At 45.7% G+C, this 13,769-nt stretch overlaps 1 protein-coding gene across 1 annotated transcript; it reads left to right on the top strand.

Annotated features, from left to right (window-relative positions):
- The first annotated feature begins 422 nt into the window (after positions 1–422).
- grk7b (G protein-coupled receptor kinase 7b) lies at positions 423–9,688 on the top strand. Its single transcript, XM_042063984.1, has 4 exons — positions 423–1,025; positions 2,152–2,589; positions 5,448–5,719; positions 7,403–9,688. Exons 1-4 carry the CDS (start codon positions 423–425, stop codon positions 7,743–7,745), a joined length of 1,656 nt encoding a protein of 551 aa, XP_041919918.1. The 3' UTR covers positions 7,746–9,688.
- The last annotated feature ends 4,081 nt before the right edge of the window (positions 9,689–13,769 follow it).

Below are 13,769 nucleotides of genomic sequence, written 5' to 3'. Positions count from 1 at the left end.
AATGGCTATCTCTTGGCTGTCTTTATTTAGCCACGGGGTCAAAGCTCCTTAAACGAGAAAGTGTGTGAGGTTTTTTTCATGCGCTGTGTCCACGAATAAGCACACAAAGACACTTACTTAAGAGTAAATCCTGCTGTAGCCTACTGCCTGTAATTCCAATTGACTGATTACATGAGTGGCAGCGAGAGAGAGAAAGAGGGAGGGAGGGAGGGGGAGAGATTGTCACACAGGTGTCACACTCTCAGTCACTCTCAGATGCAACATGGGTTCGGAGGGGATAGCACCCAGGTAGAACATACACACACACACATGCACACACACATAGATCCACAACTTAGACTGGAGGTGGTTGTGTAGAGAGGCCCTTGCCTCTCCCCTTCCCTTCGGTGTGAAGTTTCACCCCCACCTGCCCAGCCACAGCCATGTGTGACATGGGGGGCCTGGAAAACCTGGTGGCCAACACGGCCTACCTGAAAGCCCAGGCCGGCGACCACAAGGAGATGCGGCGCCGGAGGCGTAGCCTGGCACTCCCCAAGCCCGAGCAGTGCTCCGCCTTGCGCTTCTCCGTTGGCAACGACTTTGAGGCGCTGTGCCAGCAGCAGCCCATCGGCAAGAGGCTTTTCCGCCAGTTCCTGCGAGACGCCGCCGTGCCCGAGTACTTGGCCGCTGTCGAGTTCCTGGACGAGCTCGCCGGCTGGGAACTAGCCGAGGCCGGAACCAAAGACAAGGCCCGGCAGAACATCATCAACCGGTTCTGCAAGGCCGACTCCAATAGCTTCCTGACCTTCCTGACAGGTGGCGTGGCAGAGAGATGCAAGGTTGTCACAGAGAAGGACTTCGAGGAGGTAGTGAAGGGGCAGGTGAGGGACGCCACTAGGGACTTCCTTAGGGGAAACCCCTTCACCGAGTACCAGAACAGCCCGTACTTTGACAAGTTCCTACAGTGGAAGCAGTATGAGAAGCTGCCAATCAATGAGAAATACTTCTACGAGTTCAGGACCCTAGGCAAAGGAGGCTTTGGAGAGGTAACCGTTTAATTGTGTTTATTATTAAGTTAAAGAGCAGATGGTTGACTGCATTTTTATTATGTGTTGCTCAAACATGACTGAATTTAAATAGCGAAAATGAAGATTTTAGTTGTTTCTGATAGCCTATAATGGGGTGCAGTAAACAAATTCAACTGCAAAAGGGGAAATGTACTGAGAACACTAGTCCTACGGAGGTTGATGTCAGAAGTATCACTGAATATACATTATTAACATGCTTATAACATGGGCACATTGGTCTTACAGTAAAAATATATCTGCCATGCATTTTCTTATGAAATCTGTCAGGTCTATTAATGTTTCCTGTATTTTTGTTGGATCATTGTCATTAGACCAGCAAATCTTCAAAGACATTTAAACACCTATCCATCAATGTTTAATTAATGATTAACACTGATTCATTGTTTGATTAATTGATGAAACCATCCAACACTGCAAAAAGCAGGTTCCTCCTTTACTGCATTCTGTCTCTCTTTCCTATCTCGTCTGTCTTTCTGTATATTTCCGATATCTTTCCTCAAGTCTGTTGTCTTCATCTCAGTGTCCACCTTTGGTACATGTATTATGGTTATGGTATTTGGCTAACACTGTTGTCCAAAGCAACTTTGGGGGCAGCCGTGGCCTACTAGTTAGCACTTCGGACCTGTAACCGGAGGGTTGCCGGTTCAAACCCCGACCAGTAGGCACGGCTGAAGTGCCCTTGAGCAAGGCACCTAACCCCTCACTGCTCCCCGAGCGCCACTGTTGATGCAGGCAGCTCACTGCGCCGGGATTAATGTGTGCTTCACCTCACTGTGTGTACACTGTGTGCTGTGTCTGTTTCACTAATTCACGGATTGGGATAAATGCAGAAACCAAATTTTCCTCACGTGATCAAAAGAGTATATATACTATACTATACATATACTTACAAAACAGGCAAAATAGAATATTAGCAACAACAACAAATAAAACACATTGTATAAATGTGAATGATTTAATATCAGCCCTTCTATGTCCCTCCTGTCTTTACCCTGCCTCTCTCTGTCTCTCTCTCTGTCTCTCTCTCTGTCTCTCTCCATCTCGGTCTCCCTCTCTCCCTCTCTGTCTTTATCTCTCTCTGTAGGTGTGCGCCGTGCAGGTGAAGAATACGGGCCAGATGTACGCCTGTAAGAAGCTGGACAAGAAGCGGCTGAAGCAGGAAGCCGGGGAGAAGATGGCCCTGGTGGAGAAGCAGATCCTGGAGAAGATCAACAGCCCATTCCTGGTCAACCTGGCTTACGCCTACGACACACCCGACCACCTGTGCCTGGTCATGACCCTCATGACTGGCGGCGACCTCAAGTACCACATCTACGACGTGGGCGAGCGTGGCATCGAGATGGATCGCGTGGTGTATTACACGGCACAGATCGCCACTGGCCTCCTGCACCTGCACGCCATGAACATCGTCTACCGTGACATGAAGCCGGAGAACGTGCTGCTGGACAGCCAAGGCCAGTGCCGGCTCTCAGACCTGGGACTGGCGGTGGAACTGCCCAATGGGAAGATTATCTGCCAAAAGGTGTGTATGTTTGTGTGTGTTTGGGTGGGTGGGAGTGGGGGGGGGTGTGTAGTCTGTGTTGTGATTTAATGGAGTTTTCTATCAAGCTGGAGTACAATATCAATATAACTGGAATTTTAAGCCCTGATTCATCTGGCTATTGTGGGAAAAAATCCTTAGGAATCCTAAGATAGGAACAGTTTAATTGGCTTAGTCCTTGAAATGCTTCCACTGTCCAACAGGCCAACAGGCCTTTAGCTGTTCAGTAGTTTAGTGTGTGTTCTGTGTGCACATTCATTGACATTCCTGGCTCTGTATATGGGAACCAAAGTGGGTCGAACAAAGAGGCCTACACTATGGCCACCTGGCTGAAGGAGCACTTTACTGATGGATGAACTTGATTGACTTCTTGTACTCAAATGTCAACAACCTTTTGCCAGAATTATGAACTGTAAAATCTAAATCTTGTCACAAGATCTGGATTTTTAGTATAAGTATAAGTATATATACTTTTTTGATCCCGTGAGGGAAATTTGGTCTCTGCATTTGGTCTCTGCATTCTCGGTGAATTAGTGAAACACACTCAGCACACAGTTAACACACAGTGAGGTGAAGCACACACTAATCCCGGCGCAGTGAGCTGCCTGCTTCAACGGCGGAGCTCGGGAAGCAGTGCGGGGTTAGGTGCCTTGCTCAAGGGCACTTCAGCTGCGGCCCACGAACCGGCAACCCTCCGGTTACAAGTCTAAGTGCTAACCAGTGGGCCACGGCTGCCCAAATTTTTCCATTCATCAGTACTTATTAATAGGCAGAAAGGGCAGCACTGTAAATTCTTACTTGGGAAAAACTTCAAATGTAGGCTCCTACATATTGTGTGAATGTTGTGGGGTCTGTGCATAGCTTTCACTATGGGGTTAGGCTTAGTTTAAGGTTGAAGATATATATGAATTTAAGCATGATGTTAAAGATGACAAAAATACCAAAGGACCAGCCATTGCCCTATCCAAGTGCATAACTTCTAAATGAACACTGAACACCTACCCCATGCTCAACCAAATAGCTATGAAGACCTAACATAGAGAAAGAGAACAGCTAATCATCATTAAATATTTTTTTTTGTTTACTGTTTACTGTTGTTTACTGTTTTTGACAGTAATATGTGGCAAAAGCCCAGAGAATGATATTAACTGGAAAGGTAGTTTTTGAGATGGTTACTTGATGATGATGCTGACTGTGTAACTGCATGAACAACAAAGTAACAAACAGAGTTGCAAATCAGCTTCACTTTGTCCGATCGCTCCTGTGACCAAAAATATTTACTCAGTCTTCAGTTACACCATTCTCTTATTTATTAGAAGCTTAACATAGGCTTACAGCTAATCTCAGTTAAATCCTTGTACTAACAACAGCAGAGATCATTTTCTCCCCATTTTCTCTCTGACGTTTTGTGAGTTGTGTTCATCTCTGATTAGTGTTCCCCTCACGTGTACGCTGTATGTTGGATACCTGCTTATCTTTACTTGGATAATACTTGTGTAATACGTATCCAAGTGCAGGAGGCAGGAGGTCACAGGGAGGACTCACAGCATGGTGTCTGGCCTAACTTGAGCTGATTCAGTCTTTTGAGAAGTGGAGTGCTAAAGGACAGGGCATCTGCACAGTACATCAGAGACAGTCTTTCATCAAACAGATATTGGATGAATGGCAGAAAGTGAAAAAAAAAAAAACATTGACAAAAACAACAACAACAACAACAACAACAACAACAACAACAACAAAACATCTTGGCTCATCATGACTGTAAGATCAAGACATGGTTTCATGTAATGAGTGCCTGAGGGCTGGAGGTTGACTTGGGAGTGTTGTATTCCCTCTGTCAGTTGGCCTGGGGGCTGGAGGTTGACTGGGGTCATCTGGAAGAAGTGTGATTTTGTTATTGGTGCAGTGGGATTCTGACTCAGCGATGACTCCTCCAGACCCTCATCCTGTAATCTCATTAAGATGTCTGTCTGTGGGCCTGCTGATGCTCTAATACTCAATGCATGCATACATGCCTGTGTGTGTGTGTGTGTGTGTGTGTGTGTGTGTGTGTGTGTGTGTGTGTGTGTGTGTGTGTGTTGTGTGTGTGTGTGCGTGTGTGTTTATATGTGTTCGATAAAGCTAATCTGAGCATTACTCAAATCTGCTCCTCATCCGTGTGCAGACCCACAGCAGGACCCCAATCTACCGAGAGTGCTGTCACCCAGGGGGGTCTCACCTCTCACCTGCAAACCTGTGTGTGTCTGCCTGTGTGTGTGTGTGTGTTTGTGTGTACGCGTGCGTGTGTGTGAGAGAGTGTGTGTGTGTGTGTGTGTGTATATATGTTTCTGTGTCTGCTGTGGATATTAGGCTCTTTGACCTTTTGGGTAGTCATAGGTCAACTCTACCAAGAGTGATTTTAAGTGTGAATGTCAATCTTTGTGTGTGTGTGAATGTTAATCCCCCTCTCTCCTTCTCACTCTCTCTCCCTCTGTCTCTCTCTCTCCCCTCTCTCTCCCTCTGTTTCTCTCTCCCCCTCTCTCTCCCTCTCTCTCTCTCTCTCCTTCTGTCTCTCTCTCTCCCTCCCTCTCTCCCCTCTCTCTCCTTCTGTTTTCTCTCTCCCTCTCTCTCTCCCTCTTTCTCTCTCTCTCTCTCTCTCTCTCTCTCTCTCTCTCTCTCTCTCTCCCTCTTTCTCTCTCTCTCCTTCTCACTCTCTCTCCCTCTGTCTCTCTCTCTCCCTCCCTCTCTCCCCTCTCTCTCCCTCTGTTTCTCTCTCTCCCTCTCTCTCTCCCCTCTCTCTCTCTCTCCTCTCTCTCTCTCTCTCTCTCTCTCTCTCTCTCTCTCTCTCTCTCTCTCCCCAGGCTGGCACAAGTGGCTACATGGCCCCAGAGATCCTGAAGATGGAGCCGTACCGCATGTCAGTGGACTGGTGGGCCCTGGGCTGCAGCATCTACGAGATGGTGGCCGGCCGCCTGCCCTTCAAAGACTACAAGGAGAAGGTCCAGAGAGACGAGGTGGCCAGGCGTACCTTCGAAGACGAGTGCAAGTACACACACAAGAACTTTGATGCTCTCACCAAGAAGATCATCAACCTGTTCCTGAAGAAGAGAATCATTGATCGGCTCGGATGCAAGTAAGACTGCCGCATGAAATTTTTCTTTTTGGCAGGCATACAGTAGATGTCAATGTAAGCCACAGTCCTGTTACTGTTTAAAAAAATACAAAAATGACATAAGAGAAAGATCAGACAAAGTGGTGAATCCATTTTTGTTCATTCTAGGACAGAATGGCAAATGATGTCAAAGCATTAAGAAAGATACAGTAGCCCCCTTCCACTTGTTATAGCACCTGCCAAGAGCCTAGTTTAATCATGAGAACTGTTTGCATTTTTTGGTGGATTGCTTTCATATACAATTGGAATTCATTTAGAGCATGTAAAACACAGTATAATGATACATGACACCAGTGGCGAATGACCTTACCTTACCCAATGCTTACTGGCCTACAGTAGGTAAGCTGAGGTAGCTGGAGGAGTCTGGATGTAATGTCAGCTCATGTTTTATGTAACCATTTTCCCACAATGACAAGAATTCAGAAGGCCTAAATCCGAGGAAACAGTGATGTTTACTGTAAAACAAAAAAGGATGGTATTTTCTAACACAGCACCTTCCATGCCCCTCTTACTCTCTGCCATGTCACCCAGTCACACTCTCTCAGGTAACACTCTCTAGTGGGATAGAGGGTCCTGGGATGACCTGATCTGGCTCAGCTGTGCATGCAAGTAGGCTTTCCACAAACAGTTCCACTAGCGGATTTACTGGAGAGCTGTATTTAGCCTGACTTGACAGAGAGCCAATAAAGAGGGGAAAGGTGTGTGTGTGTGTGTGTGTGTGTGTGTGTGTGTGTGTGTGTGTTGACAGAGAGCTAATAAAGAGGGGAAAGGTGTGTGTGTGTGTGTGTGTGTGTGTGTGTGTGTGTGTGTGTGTGTGTGCGTGTGTGTATGTGTGTATGTGTGTGTGTGCGTGTGTGCGTGTGTGTGTGTGTGTGTGTGTGTGTGTGTGTGTGTGTGTGTGTGTGTTGACAGAGAGCTAATAAAGAGGGGAAAGGTGTGTGTGTGTGTGCATGTGCGTGTGTGTATGTGTGTGTGTGTGTGTGTGTGTGTGTGTGTGTGTTGACAGAGAGCTAATAAAGAGGGGAAAGGTGTGTGTGTGTGTGTGTGTGTGTGCGCGTGCAGGGATGGATTACTGCACGGGCCTACCGGGCCCAGGCCCAGGGGCCCAAGGGGTCAGGGGGCCCTGAAGCCCAAGCTTTTGCATGGAATCATTGCCTCAATATCAACAAATCAGGATGTAGGCTATGAATCTGATTGAATTAAAGTATTGGCCATCCCTAAAATGCACCAGAATACAGGAAATCACATCAAACAAATTAAAAAAATTCTGGGGGAAGACACCCAAACCCCCCCTCTCAATGAGCGACAATTAGTGGGGGGCCCTTAATACATCTGGGCCCAGGGGCCCGAAAGTTCATAATCCGCCCATGTGTGCATGTGTGCGTGTATGTATGTATGTGTGAGTCAGAGTTACTCTGGCAACACATGGCACACTCTTGTTCCTAGTCCTATTTGGAAACCGTATTAGGTGTAATCATTCTCATGAGGTCATCTGTGGGAAGGATGGGACAGGAGTGCTCCTCATTAAGAAATGTGGGAATGGCACACCCAGGGAATGAGAAGAAATGTGCTTTTTTGGCTTGATGAAAATGGTCAATGTGTTTGTGTGTGTGTGTGTGTGTTTGCGTTTGTGTTTACCTCTAGTGGCGACGACCCCCGGAAACACGAGTGGTTCAAGTCCATCAACTTCGCCCGTCTGGAGGCGGGCCTCATCGAGCCCCCCTGGACACCCAAGCCCAACGTGGTCTACGCCAAAGACACAGGCGACATCCGCGACTTCTCCGAGGTCAGGGGCAACATTAACTTTGATGCCGTCGACCAGAAGTTCTTCAAGGTGTTTAGCACAGGGGCGGTGTCCATCCCTTGGCAACAAGAGATGATTGACAGCGGGCTCTTTGAAGAGCTGAATGACCCCAGCAGGGTGGAGTCGTCCTCAGCACTGGTCACTGCGGAAGAGAAGAAGTCCAAATCCTGCACACTGCTCTAAGCGTGGCCAGATATCAACACAGCACTCATCTCCTTCTTTTCAAACATCAAGGGTAATGTGCACTTTGACCTTCAAGTCAATATTACAGTACACAATTAAATCTTAATATACTATTAGAATACCTGTAGTTAAGTATTACAATGTCTATCAATCATACATAGTTACTTCTAGTTAAACATGGTTTTTCATCCCGGAAAATCTGAATTGATCTTGTATTTAGAAAAATATGCAGATGGGGGTGAAAGAACAAAACAGATTTTCACAGATTTTTAGATAGCTCTTTAGTCTGTATATTAATGCCTTATCATCGGTATTTCTCAATACAGAATTCTATTCTATTTCATTTTATTACAGTCCAATTACCCTGTGTCAAAACATGTTCAAATAGAAGAGTGGCCCTCTTCGCAGCCTTACTTTCTCTGTCTTAATGAGGCTTCTCTATCAGCCTCGACTACAATGTTGCAGGTGATAGTGGCTGTAGTATCTACTCACCACCACAAGGTGTCAGTAGGTACCCATTAGAGTTTCAACTCTCCCCTGTCATCAGCTCCTCACCAACTGCCTTTCCACAGACTTGAACCTGCAGGATAAAACCTTTCCCTAGCTTTGCTTTGTGGCATATCATACATGGAAAGTTAACCTCTATGTTAATTGGTATTCCTGAAGTGCAATATGTGTATGAGTGTAAGGATGCCTAAGAGAACCCAATAGTACTTATACCATTACCACTGTCCACCCTCATCATCATCAAACCTTCACTCTGTCTTCTGCCTAACTGTTGAGCTGACTAGTGTAGGGCATTTCAGCTCATTACTTTATAGTTGTGGATAGAGACTTTAATGGTCCTGTAATCAATCTGGGCAACTATTTCTGATGCCTTTTGTTCTGTTCAAATGATAAACTAAAAATGACAGTGATGTGTGAAGCATTTGATTTTTATTTATCTACAATGGCAAAGAACTTTTTCAGGAAAGGAAACGTTTGTGATTGATGGTTATAATATGATCATTTTTGTCACATCTTAAATGTTGTGTGCCCTGTACTGTATGTGTGTCACTTATTTACCAGATGTGGTCACCCAAAAACCTTACTGTTGTTTTGTGCCTGTAAGTTTTATAGTGTCGCTTTTACAAATCATTTGAAGTGGAGCTGTACACGTGCTGTACGCACACATGAATGCACTGTGCCTCGCTACATACAGATAATGGGTGAAAAGCATTTTTCAAAGGCAGTCTGGACAAAAAGGCTATACAAGTGTACAAGTATAGAAGCTTTACAGGAATGTCCAAGTGTTCCGTTTGTTTCTTTTATTTTGTTTTGTTTGTGTTTTGTATGGCAGCTTGAAAAATACCAACCAGTGGTGGCTTTGTACTGGTGGCAACAGAGCATTAGAAAACCATTACATCTGTAAGAAATGAAATTATGTGTAGCTACTCAATACTGACAGCTGACAATTTGACGATTGTGAATTGTATATTGCTACCAGGGACATAGCTATGCTGCTGAGTGCTGACCCTGTATCTCACCGCTGCTGCTTATCTCTATCTATGTACTGTACTTTCTGTTTTTATCTATTGGTGAGAACGAAGACAATTTTCGTGCAAGTCTATTCTATTCTATTAAAACACTTGTATTTTGTTGCCACTGTAAGTGTTAACTGCTGTAGCTTAAATCTAAGATTTGAGTCTAATCTAGCAATCATTCATTATTTCATTAATTCACATTAAATGACTGTATGTATAATGTAGCATTCTTTCAAGTATGTGAAATAAGGAAATTCATATTCCAAATGTGAACCTGTCTGTCATTTCTCTTTGTTTGTTTGTTTGTTTGTACTTGCCTTATTTTTACTCTAATTAGAGAGGTATAGTCCTCAGCACATCTCTGCATTTCTTTACACTGTGACTATGTAATTACTTTTGTTCTTTTATGTGTGTGTGTGTGTGTGTTAGGGTGCTGTAATGATAATAAAAAAATAAAAAAATAAAAAAATATTGATGTCTTTGCCGACTGAATTCACTGCTGTTGTACATATGTCACTTTCCATTATTTCCAACAGTCATTTTTGATGAAGCAATGAAGTCTGAGTGGCTTATCTCTCTGCCCCAGTACTGGTGTATGATGGCAATCTGACCATGCTTTTACGTGTCCCCCTTTAACCTGTCATACTCAGGATTACCAGCAGAGGGAGAGGAACACTGTCAATAAATGCATTGGCGTGCAAGGAAACTGCTTTTAGCAGTAGACAGATGTCTGAATGGATATCTGATGTATTAACTGGTGGAGGGAGGGGAACCATTATAATATGTTTCTTACTCTGAGATTTCTACTTGAGATTTTTGTGTCATTTATTTGTTGCCATTCCAGTCATCACAACCCCTACTATTACACACACACACACACACAACACACACACACACACACACACACACACACACACAGTTAGCAGTGGAGGCCCCAGGAAACTACTTCAACCTAACACCAGATATTGATCGCTTACATATTGGTGGTTAAATTGCCAATGTGTGGAAGGAAGTAGGCCTACATCAGAGATCATAAGCAGAGAAATAGATCGAATATGCAATTATGTCAGAGGTCATCTAAGCCTACCTTCAAGAAACCTAACCTAACCTAACACTGAAACGATACCAAAACATTTTCCTTGCATGGCTATAAAACCATTCAAGTTTGGCCTACTAGATTCCTTAGAGTTGCTGCTGCTGGAGGCTAGACCCATAGCTTAGTCAGCTGCTATGGCCAAGTTATGTAGCGTAGAGTTGGTGTCTGGACAACGGTCGTGCTTGAGTTCCCGTGAAGCTGTGTGTGAAGCAACAAGTGCCTTTATGACCGCCGGTGCCAAGCGCAAGGTTTTGGCCGACTTCTGTGGAATTTCGGCCGGGGACGCAGAGTCAGACTCATCTGTATGGGGCGGTTTGTTATTGTGTCGCTCCACATGAGATCGCAGAGGAAAGAGAAAGAGAAAACCTTAACGACAGGCTTCTTTGATTTGAAAAGACTCGGAACAAAAAGATGTCAGAATAACAGTCAGAGACGTGTTTTTTTGTTCTCTATAAACTGGTTGAAGTCAACTACTGATGTTTTATTTTTTTATTTAATGAAGTAATGACACACATTATATTGAGCTGAACATAGCCTACCTATTGAGTTGACAAGAAAATAATAGAGTGATTCTTGTACAAAGAGATGCTGTCCTTCCAGGGAAAACTCCCTCCTTGTCTTGCCAGGTGAATCTATTCCATGTTTTCTGACATTGTTTGGTTGCAGGACTGCAACTTTTTTTCACAGATAGAAACTTCCTGCAGGATTGAAAAATAGCAGCCCCTGTCAAGCTCATGGAAGTACTCATGTGTATGATGCGGCCCCATGGTATGGGGTTGCTTATGTAGCCTACAATGAATTCCTACCATCTGATTGGCATTCGGGGCCTCTGTAGACCCTGGCAGTCTCCCAGAGTAATCTTCCACTGTAATCACTGGCTGTGACTCTGTGTGAATGGGCAGAGGGTGACTGATGTTCGTACTAAAGTCCACCGATCACTGGCACATCCTGTGCCTCCCAGAGACTTCATTCATGTGTCAACACCTTGGCAGACTGGCACGTCTGTTTCGGACGGTCAGCTTTAAAAATACAAGTCTGCATCTCTGCGTGTTCTGGCGTCGGCAAAACGGGGCTCCAGACGACTGAACCGGCTCTGACGGAAACAAGAGGACCGCAAAGTCGGGGGCAGCAGGCCGTTCGACCTCAAATTACGATGATTTTGGCCGCGAGCCTCCGAGGGGGCGATACTTAAGCGCTTAGCGGTCGCGTACCGTTTTTTGCCCGCGTGCCACCAAAAGCCACAGTGTGTCGGTTCGCCACTTTTACCGTAAGACTCTCATAACAATTCCCCAGGCCTAGTCCTGACCACCAGAGTCACCAGAGCATGACCCTCCCTGCTCTCAACGGTACTGGGAACACTCCTCCAGGGTGGCATCTAAGGTCAACATCAGACACAAGATTCCACTTTTTTTGCTTCCACAGATGACATGAAACATTAAGGCTACTGCATGGAGTTGCTGTTTAATCGTCACCAGTTGGGGGAAGTGTAGTGCAGTGTAAGCCAATGGGGACCTATACTCAAGCCTGACCTGAGGTAATGTCCCGAACCCACTCCCTATCACTCTCTTCTGTCCTCTCTCCTTCACTGAAAATAGGCTGAAGAAGACCAAAACATTGTCTCCAAGGTTCCTGAATTGATTCCATCAAGAGGATACAGGGGTCACTTTGACCTAACGGCCGCCTCACTTAACCTTCTTCCACATCAACTACGCCTTAGAAGTCTAAGCACCCGACATCACCACCACCTTGCTAAACACCCGTCAGCCCGCACACCCAGGTCTCATTTTCGGTGTCTCACACACTCGCATCCAGACAGGTTTCCGTTTCGTTCCCCCCTCTTCGTTAACGACACAGGAGGTGACACAGGAGATTTAAAGGGACGTTGTGGTTCTCATCAGGGGGAGGGTGGGGTGTTGTGGGGGCATGGGGGGGGGGGGGGGGGGGGGGCAATCCGATGGCAATCCAAGGTGCAAGCTGATAGTCTTGGAGCCGCACGCGGAAGAGGGGATAGGCCAGGGGAGCCATCTGTGGTCGACGCGATGACAGGCGAAACTCTCTCGCAAGATCTCTCCGAACATGACTGTGGAGTTGCTACTTAGGCACAGGCGTGAAAATGGCAGCCCATAGTGACCCACACTGTGTGTGTGTGTGTGTGTGTGAGTGGGTGGGTGTTGGAGTGTGTGAGAGCAAGAGAAACTGAGGAATTGCTGATGGTTGATTCCAAAGCCTACACACACACACACACACACACACACACACACACACACACACACACACACACACACACACACACACACACAAACACACTGAGAGTATTTATCAGGTGGTGATCAAGATTTATTTCAGTAACTCACAACACACATGCATACCCATTCCAAATGCCTGTCTATGTACCTCATACCAGTTTGATCATTTATTATTTCTAATGCACACACACACACACAGACACACACACACACACACACACACACACACACACACATACACACACACACACACACACACACATAGTACTACCTCAAAGTGCAGGCAGTTGTTGCGTAAGATCAAAGCTGCAGAGGGGGTAATTTGGAGGCGGTGTGTGTGACATGCTCTGGCTTGACATCAAAGAGTCTGCAAACACTCCGCTGAGCTTTGGCATCCTCCGGATGTTATCGCCCTGCGCATGTGTGTGTGTGTGTGTGTGTGTGTGTACGTGTGTGTGTATGAACGCTTATTTTGTGCTGGATAGCTGTTTTGGAAATGGCCTGTGAAGGTGTGTTGAGTAGCTCACTGTACCCATACAGAGCTATTAGCGCTAATATGTTTACGTTTTGTGGGAATTGCAGTCATTAACGAAGAAGCAGACTTCACAATATGAAGTCTATTCAGTCGTACCAGAGATTCTGGAAAGGAGACTCAGGGTTTGGGTACTGACAGACTGCTTGTTGTGTTGTTCAACATTGAGAACATGCACTGTAGCCACTGAAGGATCAGTGTGTGGGGGGGAAAGCAATCAGACGCCCACCAGAGAGTTCGATTTCTGGTCTGTGTTTGGAGGATGGAAAATGGTGTGGGTCAGTGGTGTAGCCTATGTGATACGCAGGACTATACAGTATACCCACTTAAGGCCTACGCACACGGCCGGTGATGCGACGGCGATTTATGGCAGGCGACCGGCAAAATGGAAATGGAAAATTAAGGGAATGGTGCAACGCACACAGCAAGTGTGACGACAGGGCGACCGTCTCTCGAACCTTTTCTATTTTTCAGGGCGATTTTGATACATCATAATAGAAAACAGCTGTCTGACTGAATCAATGGCTGATCGCGTCGCCAGCAGTGTGTGTCGTAAAGCGAGTACAAAATTTCACCTTCGTGTTTGACTGTCGTATCGCCCGCCGTGTGTGGTGGGCTTTAAAAAGC

The sequence above is a fragment of the Alosa sapidissima genome, chromosome 15 (genome assembly GCF_018492685.1).
Source record: "Alosa sapidissima isolate fAloSap1 chromosome 15, fAloSap1.pri, whole genome shotgun sequence".
NCBI classification, from domain to species: Eukaryota; Metazoa; Chordata; class Actinopteri; order Clupeiformes; family Clupeidae; genus Alosa; species Alosa sapidissima.
This window is presented reverse-complemented; position numbering and strand designations above follow the sequence as displayed.